Source organism: Malus sylvestris, chromosome 4, assembly GCF_916048215.2.
Source record: "Malus sylvestris chromosome 4, drMalSylv7.2, whole genome shotgun sequence".
NCBI lineage: Eukaryota > Viridiplantae > Streptophyta > Magnoliopsida > Rosales > Rosaceae > Malus > Malus sylvestris.
The window spans coordinates 1,607,612-1,628,921 of NC_062263.1; the positions used below are offsets into that span (position 1 = coordinate 1,607,612).

At 37.1% G+C, this 21,310-nt stretch overlaps 2 protein-coding genes across 2 annotated transcripts; one reads left to right on the forward strand and one right to left on the reverse strand.

Moving 5' to 3' along the window:
- Nucleotides 1–725: 725 nt before the first annotated feature.
- On the forward strand, nt 726–13,767 carry LOC126618701 (DNA repair protein RAD50). The gene is made up of 25 exons (XM_050286842.1): nt 726–1,226; nt 1,337–1,512; nt 1,731–1,845; nt 2,536–2,764; nt 2,942–3,120; nt 3,209–3,379; nt 5,034–5,138; nt 5,224–5,331; nt 5,431–5,642; nt 5,746–5,838; nt 6,771–6,898; nt 7,327–7,441; nt 7,560–7,689; nt 7,786–7,995; nt 8,533–8,738; nt 8,945–9,146; nt 10,102–10,271; nt 10,346–10,670; nt 11,247–11,372; nt 11,454–11,506; nt 12,543–12,693; nt 12,904–12,966; nt 13,048–13,181; nt 13,260–13,388; nt 13,497–13,767. The coding sequence occupies exons 1-25, from the start codon at nt 849–851 to the stop codon at nt 13,534–13,536; spliced, it is 3,948 nt and encodes a 1,315-aa protein (XP_050142799.1). The 5' UTR covers nt 726–848; the 3' UTR covers nt 13,537–13,767.
- Nucleotides 13,768–14,349: 582 nt separating this feature from the next.
- LOC126618702 (serine hydroxymethyltransferase 4) lies at nt 14,350–17,429 on the reverse strand. The gene is made up of 4 exons (XM_050286843.1): nt 16,645–17,429; nt 15,256–15,646; nt 15,059–15,160; nt 14,350–14,902 (listed from the first exon to the last, which is right to left on the reverse strand). Exons 1-4 carry the CDS (start codon nt 17,320–17,322, stop codon nt 14,658–14,660), a joined length of 1,416 nt encoding a protein of 471 aa, XP_050142800.1. The 5' UTR covers nt 17,323–17,429; the 3' UTR covers nt 14,350–14,657.
- Nucleotides 17,430–21,310: the final 3,881 nt, after the last annotated feature.

Here is a 21,310-nt window from a genome sequence, read left to right on the forward strand (position 1 = left end):
TCAAATCTTTTTTTTTTTTGAAATGTGGGCTCAATAGAGTTTAAGAGCAACTTCACCCCTAAAAAATGAGATTGCTCAAAATCCATTTAATCCATCTAAATGAATAGTAATTAACTGAAATGAATAGTAATTGGGCAAGTGCATCTTCACCTCTAAAATTAAATATACTAATATATTTTATTTTTAATTTCTAACATTTTTTATTTATAAAAAAATATTATTAATTTCTGACATTTTATTTATTGTTTTTAACTTTTTGTGCCAAAAAATATAGACCGTTGATCTGAAAATTGAACGGTCCAAATTGTACCATGTCACTAGCCGTTGGGTTTGAATATCAAATTTTGTTTACTATTGGAAATCCAACGGTCGAGGCTTAGCCACGTGGCCCATGTCTCGCACCCCTTTAGTGCACTTGCAACGCTAGCCCGGCACCTGTCGCCTTGTCGAGGATGCATGCCCACGCGACTGACGCAAAAAAAAATTTGTGTTGTCCACTGACTTCATGTTGGCGTAAGCATGACTTCAGATAGGCCGGTTCCTACTTCAGCCAATTTTGGACCGGCCTACAAATTGTCTTGGACTTTGGGCTGGCCTATTTTTAAGTGTAGAGGGGTTTTTTGGATGCCAGCCTATTTTTTAAGACTTTGGGCCAGCCTAAAAGATAGGACTGGAGTTGCTCTAACATGGCCCAGTCCATAGTTCAGACTCGGCCTCTGTCACCCTCAGACTATCAGTCCCGCCCTTTTCCGCTGTGCTTTCCCTCCGACTCTCTCTCTCTCTCTCTTCCCTCCTCCCTCTATCTCTCTCTCTCCTCTGGTGCATGAGTAGAAAGAGAAGTAGCGAAGATGAGTACGGTGGACAAGATGCTAATAAAGGGAATCCGGAGCTTCGACCCGGAGAACAAGCACGTCATCACCTTCTTCAAGCCCTTAACCCTAATCGTCGGCCCCAACGGCGCTGGCAAAACCACCATCATCGAGTGCTTGAAGCTCTCCTGCTCCGGCGAGTTGCCTCCCAACGCTCGCTCAGGCCACAGCTTCGTCCACGACCCTAAGGTCGCCGGTGAAACTGAGACCAAAGCCCAGATTAAGCTCCGCTTCAGGACCGCCGCCGGCAAAGATGTGGTGTGCATTAGGTCGTTTCAGCTCACGCAGAAGGCCTCGAAAATGGAGTTCAAGGCCATCGACAGCGTCCTTCAGACCATTAATCCCCACACTGGAGAGGTACAACTACAACCGCCTTTTGAAATTTCAATCAAAACTTCAAATTAGTATGGTTTTCGAATTTCGGGGTTTGTGGAGATTGTTGATTATTCTTTGTTTTTGAGTTGCAGAAAATTTGCCTTAGTTATCGATGTGCCGATATGGATAGGGAAATCCCTGCTTTAATGGGTGTATCAAAGGCTATCTTGGAAAATGTTATATTTGTGCACCAAGATGAAGCCAATTGGCCTTTGCAGGATCCTTCAACATTGAAGAAGAAGTTTGATGATATCTTCTCTGCTACCCGGTATTGTCTTTTGTTCATTCGATGTTTTTGTTTGTCTTTCTTTTCCATAGTTGAGTTTAATTTGTGTATGAACATTTCATTGATACATGTATGTATGCATTCGATTGTTTGTATGGCAAGTTCCCTAATTTTTCATTAATTTTGTACTTTGATTTTGTTTTACTCTTTGATGACGATTGCTCAAACTTATCACTCATGCGCATCTGCTACTTAATCAGATATACTAAGGCATTGGAGGTAATTAAAAAACTTCACAAGGATCAAGCTCAAGAGATAAAGACCTACAAGCTACAGTTGGAGAATCTTCAAACCAAAAAAGATATTGCATATAAGGTTCTTCTAGTCCTTTCTTTAATTTAATTCTTTTTGTGATAATTCTGATATGCATTTTTTGTTGTTCTAACGGATCATAGACAACTTTTCCAAGTCTGTGAGATCACTTAATTTTTTAAATCGCAATAAGTCCCCGTTTCTATGTGAAAAGAAATGCAAAATACCCTTTTGGTATATCAACCATATTGATTGCATGGCATTGAAGCATCTGAAAGCCTAGTGTCAAAAAGTCAATGGACACTCCAAATGACATATCGGATCTGTATTCTGCCACATCAGGGTTGTATCCATTTGGGTACTCGGTATGCCCAAAATCTGAAGTATCGATGGAACATAGGTCATATAAATATGGATGGAAGTACTTGGGAAATTGAATGTCCGCTTGGCTAGAATATGTTTCTTTTGTAACTTCACTAAACACAAGCCTTTGATGACAGCTTCCTCTGACCATCCTGCTGTATTCTTATTTTTTTAGTTGCATTGTGTGTCTGTTTCTTCCTTCTCTTTTAGTCTGTTTAAAACACTGCTCTATGTGACAGAAGTTCCACTTGGGTCCCTTAGTTTCTCTCTTTGTTTTAATTATTAGAAATCATGGTTATTTAAGATACAAAAAGGGTATTTTGGGCTTAATGTCTGACATGTGTGCGTTAAAGGGATTGATGTTGCTGATACGAGGTTTTGTGTTTGTAGCTTCGCGAGCAAATTTCTCAAGCTCAAGAAAAAACAAAAATTTTGAAAAGCGAGATGCAGGGGTTGGAGGGAATGATCCAAGATGTGAATACTAAAATTCAGTATACTGACACAAAACTAAAGGATTTGAAGAAGCTGGAGGACCAGATATCACAGAAAAGTGCTGTGAGAAGCACCCTGGTTAACGAGCGGGAGGAGAAGCACAAAGCTCTTGAAGAGGAGAACGAAGGTATAGCTACCTAGCAGTAGTGGGATGCTTGTGTAACTTGTTTTCATTTAACCGTCTCTGGTTGATCATAGTAGTTCAATTTTACTGCTGCTCTTTTTTCATGTTTTATTTATGGAGGATATTGTTGATGCTGCCTTTAGGGGAATATCACCTTTTTTTTTTTGGTGTATTGGTCAGACACTGACGAAGAATTGAAGGAATGGAAAACCAAGTTTGAAGAAAAGATTGCGCTTTTGGAAACTAAAATCAGGAAGCTGGAGAGGGAAGAGAATGACGCAGAGAGCAAAATTACTTTCCTTGAAAAAACGCTAAAGGAATCTATATGGGAGATTAGCAAGCTCGAAAACGAAGCTGAAGTAAATGAATTACATACATTTTAATATTCTAAAAATCTATTGAACCATGGAAAATGGTTCTATGTTAATCTTTGATTTTTGACTTCAGGTTCATTTGTGCTCAAAGAATGAGAGAGATTCTGTCATTCAAAAACTCTTTTCAAGGCACAATTTGGGTGCTCTTCCAAATCCTCCCTTCAGCAATGAAGTTGCACTGAACCTCACCAATCGAATAAAATCAAGATTGTTGGATCTAGAAAAGGATTTGCAAGATAAGAAGGTAACTTCTCCTTTCTTTCCATGCCATCTTTTTAATCCTAATGGATGATTGTATCTTGAATTCTTTCCTCCTATATATGTACGTCCTGGAAACTTGGTATCAGCAGTCCTAGCAGGAATTTGTTTATATTTTATGGTTTATTTTTAGGATCTTCAACATTACTAGACCACCAAGTATCTAGAACCATTGAGTTAAGAGTATATACCGATAATTTTTTTTGTTTATGCTTTATGAGTTTGTTATGCAACCCAAAGTTGAGGGTGCAAAATGTAATTTACTCTATTTTATGGTTTATTATTAGGATTTTCAACATTACTATACCAATAACTTTTTGTTCTTTGATGGAGACAAGCTCACGTATGGCTCTTGGTAGGTTTGCCCACCTGAAGCTTGTATCCTCTAAGAATGATTTCACGTGAAAATGGTGTGGATGCAAGTGGAGTAAAACAACCAAGAGAACCCTCAAAGTGTTTTGCTCACATGAGAAAAGCAGATGACATTTTGTGTTTGAGGAATTTGTCACCGTAGCTATGCTTCATCATATATTTGGAATGAGACTCGTCTAATGGTCTTTTACTATATGGGATTCGACAAGGAGTCCCATTTTAGCGAATCTTTGCAGGGTAAGAAATGTGACATGAAGTGCCCATTTGGAGACTCCTTGCAGGCTAAGAAAGTAGGCTCCCAAATGTAGGCAAATGCAAGGTGTGGGCCTTGTGCTTAGGTTTTGGGCTTGAAATTAGATTTCTTGAAAATATCTTATAGTTAGAATCTAGGACGTGATTGAAAAGTTTCCTTCCCTTCATGGCTGACTGCTATGCGGTGACATAATGCCTACTTTAGCCACCATGTCCCCTGGTAGATCCCTCCTTATGCAAGAAAGAAACAGTCATCCCAGAGGACAAATGACCAATCATCTCTCAAACATCTCTCAAACATCCCATGTTAGACACTTATTTAGCAGCAAGCCATCCTTTCAACCCTAGAGCCATAACCAACCAGCTCACCAACTAACACCCATTGTTGGCTGAATGATTATTCCAGACCGTAAGGCTATGAGGCTCTGCAAACCAACCAAGGTCACATGTAGCCAAACCATATGGCTAGAAACTAAAGCTGTAGTCATGACTAATATGAGATTATGTGGCTCAAGTGCTTTTGCTTTTTATAAACTTTAGGACCAACTAGCAAATATTATGGAAAGTGTAAAATAAAAGAAAAGTATCATAAGAGAGAGAAAAAAAAAACTCTTACCGACCCAAGCTAACTTGGAATTCAAAAGAGTGTTCTTCCGATTATAATTCAAAAAACCTGTCTCAGTCAAAAATGTTGATGTGGCTATACTATGATGGCTCTCATATTGAAAATATCATTGGATTTGACTGCTTACCCGAATAATCTTGTGTTAAAATTAATTTCTTGAGAAATCTCATTAAGGTAATTGTTATTTGAAACTGAGCATTTGCATGGGATGTATCCATGTTTGTAATTCCACGACGGATGTATGTTTGTATTGCTTGGCATGGTGTCCACAAAGTGGACTTTAATACCAAAGTAAATACTAGTTCACCTCAAAGTAAAGTTTTCTCACAACTCAAAGTTCTGCTTGGTCCATTATTTGGTTAAGAACTGACTAAAATGGATGTTATTTCAGAGGTCAAATGAAAAAGAACTTGAGACAACATGGGACTGCTACAATGATGCAAAAGACCATTGGAAGTCTATTGAGGCTCAGAAAGAAGCTAAAGAAGAAATAAGGGTTTGCATTTAAGACTCACTAGATTGCTTCCCAAATGTATTTTTCTCATGTTTTGTGTAGGCGTTCCTAATTGTGACTCATACAGAATGGCCTTCTGAAGCGCATAGAGGAAAAAAAGAATGAGCGTGATTCTTTAGAACTTGAAGTTTCAAATGTTGATCTCTCTCACATTGATGAAAAAGAAAAGAATATGGTGAGGATGACAGCTTAGTAGTCTCGATTGGGATTCATAATCTTAGGTTTAAATAATGGGGCCAAGGTACATGCAAGTAATTCTTCTTTGTCATTGTAGCATATTGAGTTTGAGAGAAAGACGAACCAGTATGCTGAAAGGGAATTTGAATCAACAATACGCCAAAAGGATAATGAGATGTTTAGCATTGAGCAAATGATTACAGTTGCTAAGAAAGAGAAAGCTGCCATGGCTGTTGATATGGAGGACAGAACAAAACTGTCTATGAAGAAGAATGATTTGGAGAATCGTAAAAGGCAACATAGAAAGATGTAAACCTATTCTGTCTCTTTGTTCTTCCCTCTCTCTTAGCTTGTGTTATTCATATGTATCCCTGTTCCAATGCTTATAATGTCCCTTTATTATACTTTCCAGTATTAATGAAAACAGGGAGAGAGTTAGAGGAGTGCTAAAAGGGAGGTTTCCTCCAGAGAAGGATTTGAGAGGCGAAATCAGTCAAGTCTTGAGGTTTGTCCCATATTTTTTTTATTACATCTTAAAAATGCTCCGCTGCTTGTCACCCTAAATGTGAAATCATGATTGCGTAATCTTCATCATGCAGTGGGATGTTGAGTCACAATTTTTCCTTTTCTTGCTTCTGGATTCATATTTCAAGCTTATTTAGTGATATTTGATGTCAGCATGCTGTTGTAGTGGTTTTCGTTCTCTATTTGGGATATCCTTTTATGTTCCATTAATGGTTTAACATTTTCTCTTTATTTTGTTCTATGCATATCAATTTAAGATGCGTTTATGAATTGCAGTCTATTATGTGATTTTCGTTTTGTTAATTTTACTTCCATTGGTATCCTGATCAGTTTCCCAGAATAAGTTCCATGCATTTTTATGCTGAGAGATATATGTTGAGAAGAATGAGCTTTTCCATCAGTTACTTGGCTGGTTAGGAAAGAAGGTTGGGTCACGTTTGAGGAGTAAAGTGTTCGGCATAATTATCATATAGATTATATAAGCAGCTGTTGGTCATATTTTGGGAGAGTATGAGTTTTAAAACAGGGGATCAGAACATTTAAAAGCCAATCTCGTCTCTGATTTGTGAAAGGGATTTTTTCATAGTTTGGGGTTTCGGCCAACGTGATTGTTGCTTCAAAATGTGAAATCATAGTATAATAAAGAATAAAATTTTAAAAAAAAAAAGAAATTGGAAGAAAATCCTGGTTTTTAAGCTTTTTCTGGACATATGAGAACAATTTGCTACCTCTATGGACATGCAGAATGATGACAGAGCTCAAACTTATGATGACAGAACTCAAACTTCCACTTAGTTACAACTCTCAGGGTTTAAAACTTGCTGAATTTATGGTTTTGGATTTTTAATGGGTTTCAAGACTGTTTGAGGTTTTCATTATTTGGGGGTATGTTTCATTAAGCTCTCCTTGCAGTGCTGTTACCATGGAGTTTGATGACTTGAGCACCAAATCTCGTGAAGCGGAGAATGAGGTGAATATGTTGCAGACAAGAATACAAGAAATTAACAATAACATCTACAAGCATCGGAAAGATATGGACTGTAAGTATTTGATCTTTTTAATATTATGATAATATTTTTTGTTCTTAATTCAGGTGCAATCAAATTTTATTTATTGAACCATTGCATAAACTTTGCAACACTGTTTACACACATTAGTTCTTTTTACCAAGTTGACCTTGCTTATAAATGTATAAGATACTATATACTGATTTAATTAAGACTGACTTGATGTAAGCCATTGGCGCTCACACATACACCCTTTTTTTTCCTTCTTTTGAGTAGTGTGGAAGATGTAGTAGAGCACTAGGTGCTATCCAATTGACTAAGATTTTCCCTTTACATAAGTTTTTGAATATAGGAAATGAGATTTAAGGATAATAAACAGATATTCTTTTCCATTGTCTCCCATGCTCTGACTTATGTATTCCCTTAAAATTATATCTAGTTTTTTATTTGCTTTAATGCAGCAAAGAGGAGATATATTGAGTCTAAACTTCAGGCCTTAGATCAGCAATCTTTTACTGTTGATTACTATCCTACAGTCTTGGATTCAGCCAAGGAGAAAAGAGATGTTGAGAAAAGGTACTTGTTTTTAGAATTTTTAGTAGTAGGCTAATATTAAGTGATAACTAATAGCATCTCTATCAACATGTTCAGCATATTTCCAATTTTACCTCTGAATCTGGTGACTCGTCTGTAGGAAATACAATTTTGCTGATGGTATGCGACAAATGTTTGATCCATTTGAAAGAGTTGCCCGTGCCAATCATATTTGCCCTTGCTGTGAACGACCTTTTTCTCTACAAGAGGAAGACGAATTTGTTAAAAAGGTTGGCATACATCACCATTCATATTTTTTAAACAGGTTCATTGTTTTTTTCCTGGAATATTATCTGACTAAAATTGGAAAATATTTTCTTATACAGCAAAGAATGAATGCTGCAAGTTCTGCTGAGAAATTAAAAGTGCTGGCTGCAGAGTCCTCGACTGCTGACTCTTTTTTTCAGCAATTGGACAGGCTTCGCATGGTTTATGAAGAATATGTTAACATTGGGAAGGAGAGAATCCCCAATGCAGAGAGAGAACTGGATGACCTTACTCAAGAGATGGAACAAAAGTCTCAGGCCCTTGATGATGTAATTATTAATTTGATTACACTTTGCTTTCATATATAATGGTCGAACCATTTATTCAGGGGCCAACAGCGAACGGCCAATAAGCACATGTGGTAGCACATTATCATCGCCGAAATTGAACCTAAAAAAATTAAGAAACATTGTATTCTGTTACCACTGCGCATTTACCCTCTCTGTTTCTCATTCATATTGGGTTGCATGAAAAAATAAAAATCAAAGTGACTAGCTTATGCAGCTTGATATTTCTATTTTGATTGTGTTGACTATTCAGCTGAAACATTCAGATTAAGATTCTAAACTCCTGCAGGCCCTGAATCATTGGCCGATATTGTTAGAAGCTGTTTCCGAGTGACAATTAGACTAATGGCCATAAGGGATTGGACCAAAAATTGTTTACTTGATTCTTCTATAAGCTCTTATCTAGTAATTCTCTATGGTCTTGTATTGCCTGAATTCATAATTTGAAAAATAGAAGTTTGCTGTTTTCTTTTCCACGAAATCTTTCCAATAAAGGTACCTTCTGTTTTGATCTTGTAGGTGTTAGCTGTTTCGGCTCAAGTAAAGGCTGAAAAGGACTCGATTCAGGCCCTGATGGAACCCATTGAAAATGCTGACAGACTATTTCAAGATATACAAAGAGAACAGAAGCTAGTTGATGAGCTGGCACATAAACTTGAACAAGGACATGGTTCGAGATCTATGCAAGATATTGAGTCGGAGCTGGATAATCTGCTTGAGACAAAGTATAACTTCTCAATATCTAATGATTTGGCTTATTCTTGTTATCAGAATATTTGATCAATAAATAAAAAAAGATGGAAATTACATTTATTTGCCTTAGTCTCCAGCATTTAGATTCTGATCTTAAAATTGAACTCTTGTTGACATCGTGCAATGCTTAATCATTTTTATATTTTGTTTATTTTGGTTAATTTGTTTGTGGATACAGGGATAATTTGCATAGAGAAGTAATGAAGTTGAGAAGCGAACAAATGGACCTGCAAGATGATTTGAGCACGGTCAAAACTCGGTGGCACAACGTAAGGGAAGAGAAAATCAAAGCAGCTAATTTATTGTCCGATGTCAAAAGGGCAGAAGAAGAGTTGGAGCGTTTGACCGAAGAAAAGAATCGAGTTGATCTTGATGAAAAGGTTATTTTCATTATCTATATATTATGGAAAAGCTACTGGGCTTCAAAGGTTTAACTAAGAAAGTATCTAATAATAATAGCAGCACATAAAAAGCCGAGCATATTCTGTCTGAGAAACACAATTGGTAACTTCAATAGTACATTTTTTCTTTATCGTCAATTGGCAAGGAACACGGCATGGTGATACATTCTAAAACTTTCATATTTTAGAGCTGTTAACTATTGGATAGTCTTCACTTTTGGGCTTAAGGTTGAAGAAGTTGCTTTATCAGTTAAGAAATATGTTTCAAACTTATCTTGGAATTGTTAAGTGCTAGAAATTTAGGCGGTAGGTGTGTTTAGAGTCAATTGATTCTCAGGGGAAGAAAAATCAGAGATTCCTTACACTTGGTAAAATTATGTTCTGTTTACTGGGGTCTTTTCTTGCCCTTCTTTCTTATCAATACAACTGATTTACATGATAAAAATAAACATAAAAATCAAGATTGATCTATCACAGGAAATCAAGTATGTGCTGCCACTAATCAACCTTGTTTAAAGTGCTTTTGCTTTGTGTATGGGATGATATCTGTTCTTGATGTCTTATAAAGTGGGCATGAAAGGACTTTTAGTCGGGTCAAAGACAAGGATACACTAGTTCAAAAAAAAATCTTGATTCTTGCTGTGGTGTACTGGAATGAATCTGGAAAGAGTTTAACAGCAGGTGATCCATTTTATTGAAAGAAATATTTTCTAGGAGTTGTGAAGTACTTTTGACTATTTTCAGAAGAGGGCTAAAGTTTATTTGAATTTAGACCACATGTTGAATAAGTAACAGTTGTGAAGTACTTTACCATGTTCGATTACCAACAGTTCCTAGCTCATCTGTTTTACATTTTATCAACTTATGTGTTCCTTGTGATCGGAGTTTTGATTTTCTATTTTCTAATGCATAATGACGTATTTTGAACTTTCAGCTTTTGGCAGAGTCTCTTCGCCCTTTATCGAAGGAGAAAGATAAATTACTTGGCTACCATAATGACTTAAAAGTTAAACTTAATCGCGAATATGATGAGCAAGCTGAACGAAAAAGAGAATACGAGCAGGAAGTTGAGGCATTAAATATGATTAATTCGAAAATTAAAGAGTAAGTTTTGAGTGATTGTTTTTAAGGATCTTGTACCATTGATCTTTTCTATCAATTTTTTATTCTCCTACCAGGTATAATGATTCAAAGAAAGGTGAGAAGTTGCAGGAAATCCAAGAAAAGCAACATCTGCTTGAATCTCAACTTCAAAGTTGTAAAACTAGAAAGAAGGAAATCTTAGCTGAGTTGAACAAAAGCAAAGATTTAAGAGCGAATCAAGATCAGGTAAGACGAAATATTGAGGATAATTTGAGTTACAGGAAAACGAAAGCTGAAGTAGAGGAACTTACCTGTGAGCTTGAGTCACTGGAAGACAAAATGCTGAAGATTGGTCGGAAGCCCAAAGTTCAAGCTGAACTTGAAAAACTCTCTCATGAGAGGGAGGAGTTTCTGAAAAGGGTATCCATAGTTTCACACATATCTCTCTATATTTTGTTGCCACTTTAAGCATGGCTAGTAACCTTTAGGTGATATTCATCTCAATTACAGCCATATTTGTTAAAAACTTCTTGAGAAAGAATAGAACTGAATCTATAAGTAGGGATAGAAAGAACAGAAATTTTGAAAGCGCAGTAAACATAGTTGTATGGCTGTGGTATCTTTTTGCACTTTTCACATTTTGTTTAAATTCTTTTCATTTAAAATTCCCAAATAAAAGGTCTTTAAGATAAGAAAGATGGGAGCAAGTTTAAACATTAAAAGATCTCCACTCTAAATCTTTCACTTATCCAGAATTTTGTGCATATAAATGTGATTGTTGGTGACCATTCTAGTTTCTAATTCAACATTATACATAGAAGGTATGAAGTCCAAGAGCTGAAAATGACTTAAATGTGGTCTTTATTGCATGCTGGATATCATTTAAAATATAATTATATAGCATCTCTAGTAGAAACTTCTGTGTTGATTCTATTTCCATTTTTCTTTATATCGTAATTACGATTTTTTTATTTAGAGAACTTTCCTTTATGGCAGTTAAACCAGAATGATGGGATCATTTCTGCTCACCAGAGCGAAATTTCAAAGCATAAAATTGATCTCAAAAACCCAGATTACAAGGACATTGACAAGCGGTACTTTGATCAGCTAATCCAGCTAAAGGTATGGCATCTTCATAAATCGCGAAATGTTTCTCCTTATTACTCATATATTTCTATTGTTAGTCTAATTGTTTTGTGACAGACAACTGAGATGGCAAACAAGGACCTGGACAGATACTACAATGCGCTTGACAAGTGAGCTTCTGGAATCAGATATAATGAATCTTCATAATTTGATTATTTAACCACAAAATTCTTACTTAAATTGAGGATTAATTCTCCAAATTACTCTGCTGTGTCATAATTTTAACTCCAACCCAAAAAAAGATGGTAGTTGAATATCGACATACTTCTAGAATTAGTTTTTTTATGGTTTGTTTCGTGTCATGTTGTTCAGCACTCTCTTAGGCTGAATTTTCTTTGTACTATAGGGCATCATTCTTTCGCTGCATTCTCCATATTCATTTAACTCTTTGTTCTCCTTCCTTTTCCTCGAAACAAGTCAGTACTCCCAACACTATCAATGTCTTTGGTTGTTGTGGTGGCGATATAGGTTGTTACCTTCATTGTTAGTTGTGCGATATCCTCTCCAGATCAAGAAATTGGTCACTGGAGAAATTATACTTATTTGGCACCATAGTACTGCCTGTCAAATGAACTGGTACTAAGCATCCACTGCTATCATATTATCATCAATTACTCCCACTAATCTCATCATGAGTTGTTATTTCTTTTTCTTGCACCTGTTCTGGGTTTTTTAATTTATTTTCTTGTTTGATCATGGGACATTTTGGGTAGGGGGAATTTGGGATCAACTAGGCTATGCCCCACCATATATCTTGGTGCTAAAGGTGTAAAGCGAACTTGGGTCAACATGAGTATGGCTTATGCTGAACAGACGTAACACAACTTATGCCTTCACTTACTGTGCATTCATGGGTATAAGTGCCTATTTACAGTCAAATATCTACCCCATTAGGTATGACACGACACAATAAGGCATAGGTATGAAGCAGATTGTATCACAAAATCAGCCTATACCAGGCACGACATGGTGTTCAAATTTATGAGTAATAAATCGGTCTCACCGACTTATTATTGATATTGTTGTCTGTGTGTATGTGTGAATAAAGCTCAATTGGTGAATGCTCTCTGGCACACATGTTCGTTGTAATGTTGCATACGTCTTCGTTATAATGTGATCTCTGATCTTTCTTTTCTCTTTCTTCAGAGCATTAATGCGCTTCCACAGCATGAAGATGGAGGAAATAAATAAAATTATAAGAGAGTTGTGGCAGCAAACATACAGAGGACAAGATATAGACTACATCTGTATACACTCAGATTCTGATGGTGCTGGGACTCGTTCTTACAGTTACAAGGTATTACCTTTTTTCTTTTAAAGTTCTTGCAAATCCTTTACGCCTGTTCGCTATCCTTCTTGGATCCAATTTTTTATTTTTGAAACTAATGAGTAATAAATAATTTAGCTACATTCTTTTGAAAACTAAAAATTGGATCCAAGAAGGAAAAAGAAACAGCCCCTTAAATTCTTGGCCTGTTCTTACATTGTTGCCACTGCATGATGTCAGGTTCTCATGCAGACTGGTGATACAGAGCTCGAAATGAGAGGAAGGTGTAGTGCTGGTCAGAAGGTAAATAATCTTTGAGCGCTTCACTTAACATACTACCATATTATGTGAAACGGAAAGCTGAAACCTGTGTTTTGGCTTCAGGTCCTTGCCTCCCTCATCATAAGATTGGCTTTGGCAGAAACTTTCTGCCTCAACTGCGGAATACTAGCCCTAGATGAACCAACTACAAACTTGGATGGCCCGAACGCTGATAGTCTTGCCGCTGCTCTCCATAGGTACGGGCAGACCACATTCTCTCTCAAATAGCAAATGGATTCTCAATTCACATTTGCCCATTTATCCTCTTTCTGCAGAATTATGGAGGACCGGAAGGGCCAGGAGAACTTTCAGCTGATAGTAATTACCCATGATGAGCGTTTCGCTCAACTAATTGGCCAGCGCCAGCATGCAGAAAAATATTATCGGGTGGCAAAGGATGATCAGTATGGCTAACATTTTAAACTTCTGCTTCGGATGTCTTTCCTTTTATATTTTTACGCATCTCTTATGCGGTGTCACTCTTAACTTCTCTAACTCCCTCTTCTTTCCAGCCAGCATAGCATAATCGAAGCCCAGGAGATCTTTGATTGAAGCTTCCTAAACGCGTAGTATATACTGTCCTCGAGTCTCCTCGAGTCTTATGCAGCTTGAAATGAAGCAGCACGTTGAAAACTCCGAACGAGAGATTCGCAAGCCCGAAAGTTACGAAACCTTATAAATTTGTAAAATTATGGAAATATGTAGTTAGGTAGAAAATTGAATAGACATCTGGGTTTAATTTAAGTACTTTGCCATCTCGACACAGTCGGGATTATTACTGTACTTGCAGTTCACCTCATATTTCAGTTGATGTCTTCTATCATTTCTTTATAAACCCATAAGAAAGCCTCTTTTGGTTATTTTCATAAATCCGTCAATATTTTCTGACCCGTTTGATAACCATTGCGGATAAATAAGTAGACATAGTGGAGGAAGGAAAGAGGGAAATTCTACCGAGCATTTTCTATTTTTCGGCTTTTTATTTTACTGAACATTGTTTTCGATTTTTTAGTTTTTAGTATTTAATTTTCGTCCACATATTTCTTCTCCACTTTGGTCGGTTCGGGTGCAAAGGTTTGGGAGGTGACAATAACGTCACTTAAAAATGGACTAAAGATTTTCCGGAGAATCCGTGCATATTTTGTTTCACCTTTTTTATTTGTTCAATTTAACGGTCAGAAAAACGTGTCAAAAGAGATAAAAAAAAATGGGTTTGAGAAGAAAAAAGGCGTGTAAAAATCATTTGGGTTTTTGCCCATAAAGTATTATGCACCCTACAGCAGCATGCTAATAACGGCAGTCACCATTATATATGAAAACAAAGAACAATACATATGAGCATACATGAAGTTATGACGTCATATCTTTCACTTTCCAAACTCCGCAACCCCCATCACCATTGTTTATTTCTTGATGAACATATGAAAACACAAACCTAACGCATCTAGTTACTGAGAGGATTTCATCTCAAACTCTGTAACACGTGCCATCTCGACAACTTTAAGATCGATATCGAGGAAGAACAGAAAAATCAACAGCTAATCGATGACATGAAAACAATACAAAGCTTTTTTTTTTCACCTTTCATTTTTCGGATCACCATGAAGCGAGGTGACTTGATTCGCAAGGCCCGGAAATAATAGAGAAAATAATAGAACAGCGGATACCTACGCTTAATCCTTGTACTTCATGTCGGCCAAGGAGAAACCGGGCATGTCAAATGAGGCGGAGAACTTCTCGACATCAGCCTTGAGTTCTTCAATGTCCTTGTTGTTCACCAAACCCTTGTTGAAGTCCTTGAGTAGTTTTCCATGCTCCTTCTGGATTTTCAAGGTGAGAGTTACGGCCCTGTGAAGGAATTCCCCTATCTTCTCAAAATCCTTCTCAACCAAACCTCTCGAGGTCATAGCCGGGGCACCTGTCGTTAAACCATCACATAACTTGTTTCAGGACAAATGTAGCAAGGATGTCTATGAATACCGTACTTCCATGGTCGATAAGTACAATGTGATATTTCATTCCATGCAGAAATTTATATAGCAGAGGAAAAGCCAATTTATATAGCAGTTCTTACCGATTCTTACTCCTCCAGGAGCCAAGGCACTGCTGTCACCAAAAACAGCATTCTTGTTCACAGTAATGTTGCACAGGTCGCAAAGCTTCTCAACCTTGTTGCCTGAAGAACATCATCAAAGAGTTAGAATTGTATTAAGAGAAAAAGAAGTGCTTGTGGCCATCACATTTATCATTTGAGAAAATTGAACACTTTACCGGTCAAACCAAGAGGCCTGAGATCCCACAGAACAAGGTGGTTCTCTGTTCCTCCTGTGACAAGCTTGTAATCCTTGCTCATCAGGTAGTTTCCGAGGGCAACAGCGTTGGCCTTGACTTGTTTGGCGTATGCCTTGAACCCGGGTGTCATGGCCTGCTTAAGAGCAACAGCTAGGGCACCGATTTGGTGATTGTGAGGACCACCTTGAAGGGAGGGAAAAACAGCAAAGTTGACCTTGTCTTCAAAGTCGTAAACTGCACCCTCGGGCTGGCCCTTCTTGGGTGGTTTTGGTCCCTTCCTATAGAAGATCATACCAGCCCTAGGACCCCTCAAGCTCTTGTGGGTTGTGGTTGTGACAATGTCACAGTACTCAAAGGGATTTGCAGCTTCCTATACCCAAAGAAAGAGGGAAAAAAGCAAGGTAAACATACAACCTATTACGAGCACGGCAAAGCCAATAATTCAATACTACAAACAAGGCTGCACCGATTGGACAAAAAACAATGTCACTAATTATCCGAATGCAATACAATTTAGGGTTGAAAATGAAATTTAAGGGTGTGGTTTCAATGCTATGTAGCACTTACTTAGCCGTTGGATTTGATTTCCGCAACTATTAGATCTTCTATTTCAATCATAGCCATTCATTTTCCATACCACTGTACTATTGAAGAAAAATTGAAAATTTACCCCTGCTATAGCTTAAAGTTGAAACACAGATGCGTAAATCAAAAATTAGATTTTCATGAAACTTCATTGTTTATTAAAAATGAAAAAGTACGAAAATCCGAATCTAGCAAAACGACACAAGTCAATATCCAGGTCCATGAGCTTTTTCAATATGACCGGCACATGGATGGTACATCACGTGTCATTATACAAATGATGAAATATGTATGTTAAAATGTTAATAACTTGAAAAATAAAATTTCCCACCACTTACATAACACGTGATGTACCATTCGTGTTCCCGTCGCAATAAAAACACGAGCAGTGCAGATCTACTTCATAGTTAAATAACCAAAAGAAAATTATTTTTTCCAATTTCGTCCCCTCAAGAACACACATGTTTTTACCAATTACGTCCATTTCCATTTGCATCCCAGTGCAAAAATGACCCAAATTTATCAGAATTTCCGGGACACAGATTTTGATGCAAAACAACATAACCAAAACATTGATAAGTAAATCAAATCAAAGGTGTTCAGATTGGATCATAAGAAATGCGAACGAATACAGATAACAATATAATCGAATCGAAATAAAAAACCAGATCTGCTGAACCAATCAAGTTAATCACATAAACCCAATTCATAAACATCAAAATTACGCAAACCCATCAGATCTGATAAACCAATGACACAGAAGATTCACAAAAAAGCACATACCTGAGCAGCAACAAGGCCGCTAATGTGAGCCATGTCGCAGAGCAAAAGAGCACCGCACTTATCCGCAACGGTGCGGAACCTTGCGTAATCCCAGTCCCTGGGGTACGCACTGCCACCGCAAATTATCAATTTTGGCCTGAAATCCAAGGCCTTCTCCTCCAACTTGTCGTAATCGATGAACCCAGTTGAGGAATTGACCTTGTACGGCAGACTCTCGAAGTAAATCGAGGTCGCCGAGATCTTCTTCCCTCCGGAAGTGTAGTACCCGTGGGTCAGGTGACCGCCTGAGGGAAGGTCCAATCCCATGATGCGGTCATGGGGCTCGAGGACGGCGGTGTAGGCGGCGAAGTTGGCGGGAGAACCGGAGTAGGGCTGAACGTTGACGCCCCATTTGGCGGCGTCGAGGTGGAAGGCCTGGAGGGCGCGCGAGCGGCACATGTTCTCGATCTCGTCGATGAACTCGTTGCCTCCGTAGTAGCGGTTGCCGGGCATGCCTTCGGAGTACTTGTTGGTGAGGGCGCTGCCGAGGGCCTCAATGACGGCGAAGGAGGTGAAGTTTTCGGAGGCAATGAGCTCGATTCCTCGGCATTGGCGGCGCTTCTCCTTCTCGATGAGGTCGTGGATCTCGGGGTCCACGCTCTCCAGGGAGGAGTTGCCCCACGCGTTTACTGGTTCCATGGGGACGGATCGGAGAAGAAGAAAGGAGGAGGAAGAAAAACGGAGGCAGAGAAGAGAGAGAGAGAGAGAGAGAGAGAGGTGGTTGTGGGGTGGTGGTGGCAAACCGACGATTGGGGTTTATAGGGCTTGCATTTGCTGAAAATACCATTTTGTCCTTTTGGGATTGTTATGTGTGGTTGGTAATGTGGATTAGTGGCTTCATCCTCCATTTCACAATGCCTTTCTGTTTTTTCTTTTTTTGGTCAATTAGGTTTTCATTTTCTTATTCAAAAGGATTTTTTTGTTTATTACAAGCTAATAATATTATAATTTAGAATAGAAACGAAAATGATTTGAATTCGAGACGCGATAATTTGAAAATGATAACTTAATTCGATATAAGGTACTCGGCCAATTGTTATTCACAAGAACTTTTAAGATTTCAACATTCTTTTACTATTTAACTATTTTTATCTCTCAAACATTTTTAGAAATATACAACGAGCTAGCTCGCTTTGACCCAACCGATTTACGATTGGTGTAATCGTATTTTGTATGAGTCTATTCATAAATTGGTCAATTTGGGTATTTTCTATTACGTTTTCATTTCCAAAAGTTTTGGGATGTTTTTGTATTGTCTTTGGACTTCGGGCCTTTTGTTTTAAGTTGTTATACACAACTCAAACTAAAAAGCCAATGGGGATATAGTACCTCATGTTTAAAGATTAATTACATTATTGCATCGATTTATAGAGTTTCTAATTCGACATATAATAAGAGTAAAACATTCATATAAGAACTCTCATTTGATCACGTTTACTGAACTAACGCTCCATTTAGCATCTACATACTTAGTAACTTCATACAAATGACTTGACATGAATTACTCTTTTGAATTAGAAGACATAATATGTACGTATCATTACAGATACAATTAGGAACATTTAGATATGAGTATGACTGTATGAGAGAGAAATGTCTCATGAATCTGACTTTTTTAGATTATATTCTCTCATGTTTAAACATATAATTCTTAATGAGATAGTTATAAACAATAACCTTGCATGTTAATTACACTAAATAAATTTAATATTTGAAATGTTTGTGAATATCTTCTTATAACTGGCTTTTATGGCACACTTCCAATAACCTCTATAGTATTCCAACGAGGTTTTTTCTTTTCTTTTCTTTGTATGTTCCTACAAATTAAGATTGATATTTCCTTTTTAGAAACTCGTTAACAGATTTTCTAACAGTTGTACGAAATTCAAATTAAAAAAATAGTAATAATTAAATGTATGTAATTGAAGTGTTTTTAAATATATTGTATGAAGTTGCAATTGCATCCAAACATGAGAATATAAAATGTAATTTATCCAAACTAAATTAGGTTACGTTGTTGGTATTTTATAGACTAACAGTTCAAATGGTTACCAAATGCCCTTGAATTCTACTGCTGAATTTGTTCTATAGAGAACAATTGTAGAAGAGATCTAAAACAAACAAAAAAAACAATATAATTGTTGAGTCACATTGCATTTTCATTGACGTTCAAACTTTGATCATAGCTCTCAACTGGAACTTGCCTTTTGGACTAAATTCTTGACCGGACCTTGAGACAAAAGTAGGTTTTAGGAGTTGGTGATGTGGTTCACTACCAACTTGTGAAGAAGAATATTCATTCTGCGGTGAGAACATTTTTGTTCGCCACCTTCAATTCCAAGTGATGTTGATGTTCACCCGTTTATTTATCATCATTGGATGAATTTAAATATCAAGACATATTTATGTAGTTGATAAAATAAATCTTAAAATTTAAACACATCCAATAACAATAAGTAGGCCTGTCAAATAGGTCGTGTTTGTCATGTTTGTATCGCTTCCATGTCATATTCATTATCTTAACGAGTCATATCATGTCAAACTTGTTATATTAGCATATGAGACAATAACCCAATTCGTTAATAGGTCATGTCATTTTGTGTTGGATTAACAGGTTAAGCAAGATATTATCATGCATAATGTCTAGAGTTGATACATGATATCTTAACGGGTGGTCCGATAACGATCCAACTAGTTAATAGGTTGATTCAAAACCTGTTATTTTCGTGTCTTTTCATGTTGGGTAAATGGGTCGTGTAAGAAACTGTCAGACTTACTAATAAGTAAAATGATAAGTATTACCACTACTTGAAAATGGTGAGCAAACCGCACTCTTGTGAGGAAGAAGATGGAGGAAATGGAATGATGTAGTCACCATGTCATTGCAGGAGTTGGTGAGATGCCGGTTTACTTTGGTTTAGAAAAAGGTTGGGCTTTTGTGGGTTGGTGATGGGCAACTTGGTCAATTACCATGCAAACCAACCCCATAGATGTCGACATTTTCCTTTTTAACTTTGTGGAGGGGTGGTGTTTCCATTGGATGATGGACTATAACCACCAAATCTCACCTATTTTCTTAATTAATTAGGATTTATGTGTGCATTTAAAGTTGATTATTCGAACAGGTGGAATTTTCTTTTCCAATTAAAACAAAATAAAATAGTGGACTGTGATAGGAAGATGCCGGACCGTTTTGGCCGCAGCTCACCAAACACGCACCAACCCCCGGCCATCGGAGGAGTTTTTTTGCAAGTCACGTAACAACATCTCCAACCGTCTTTATAATGTAATACATTTTAATTATAAGTCCGTTGAATTACGTTACAATTTGAAAAGAAAATTTGGTACATCACAATTTTTTTTCCTCAATCGACTCTATAAATTTTAAAATTATATTACTATATAATAGATATAAGTTGATGAATAAGACTTGGCTGCTGAAGGTTTCAGCAGGAGCTATTGCTTACACCCAATCTCAGGTGGATACATGTCCAAATTTTGATCAAAACTTGGACATGTATCCACCCGGGATTGGGTGTAAGCAAGAGATCCTGCTGAAACCTTTAGCAGCGAAGCATCGTCCTAAGTTGATCACATGTTTTTTTGTTGTTGTTTAAGAACTTGTTTGAATGTATTTTTAAATTACTGAAAATGTTTTTGGTGAAAATATTTTTTGAAAACAATTCTTAGTAAAAATGTTAGTAAATCCTGGAAAAAACACTTAACGTACTTTTTGGGAGAAACATATAACTGGTGCTTATTGTACAAAGTACTTAAAGTACTATTGGATCCAAAAAATATTTTCTCTAAAATCACTTTCAATCATTTTAAAAGCAGATTCAGATGAGATCTAATTAAGTAATGGTGATACACCAAAACTTGAATAAAAATTCTCTAAATCTAACGAGTAAAATATACGAACCGACGGTGCAAAATCGGGTAGTAATCGAAAAGAGAGCTTGCTCTTATTGATGAGGACATAAATGAGTACATGAGCAAAGTCCCTTTGATAAAAACGGTGACCTGACCTCCATAAACCCCACATGCACATGCCGATATGCCTCTCCAGCACATCATCAGATCAGATCTACGGCTTACTTCCGTTCGGATGCAAAATCTAGAGCCAGTGGTCCCCACGTCTCTCCCCCGACAGTGTGCCAAGCTGGCATTAATTTCATCACGATAGCTCCACCCTTTTCACTTAAAGTACGACCGTTACATAAATAAAGTATAAAAGGAATGAGATCTACAACTCCAGCTCATAAAGTATATAATAGGGAATGAGATGTGTACATATAATGCAGCTACTAGCGAAAATTGTTCTATATTACCGACGTATGACCGACAAAAGTTGAAGTTTTATCATAAAATTAATTGACAGTATGAAAAATAATCTAACTATTTATATGTGAATGTAAAATTCTTTTTTTGTTCGATGTGAAATTTACTTTCAACAAAGACATACATCAGATAAATCATTTGAAAGGAGAGTTGAGCCAAAGTAAGGTAAGATTAGCATGATAAATTAGGAGGAATGCAATGTATGGGCGTTTAGCCCTAATGCTATTACCATTACAAATTTAGTCTTAATGCTAGTACCATTACAGCCGGTTGAGAAAGACTTTCG

Bases quoted from the DNA above. Each gene is read 5' to 3' on its own strand.
- LOC126618701 (XM_050286842.1), top strand. From the start codon at position 849: ATGAGTACGGTGGACAAGATGCTAATAAAGGGAATCCGGAGCTTCGAC. The intron at 3,380-5,033 runs GTAACTTCTCCT...ATGTTATTTCAG, and splicing joins AGGATTTGCAAGATAAGAAG to AGGTCAAATGAAAAAGAACT. The intron at 10,671-11,246 runs GTATCCATAGTT...CCTTTATGGCAG, and splicing joins GGGAGGAGTTTCTGAAAAGG to TTAAACCAGAATGATGGGAT.
- LOC126618702 (XM_050286843.1), bottom strand. From the start codon at position 17,322: ATGGAACCAGTAAACGCGTGGGGCAACTCCTCCCTGGAGAGCGTGGAC. The intron at 15,647-16,644 runs GTATGTGCTTTT...CTTTGGGTATAG, and splicing joins GCGGCCTTGTTGCTGCTCAG to GAAGCTGCAAATCCCTTTGA. The intron at 14,903-15,058 runs GTAAGAACTGCT...GTTTAACGACAG, and splicing joins TCCTGGAGGAGTAAGAATCG to GTGCCCCGGCTATGACCTCG.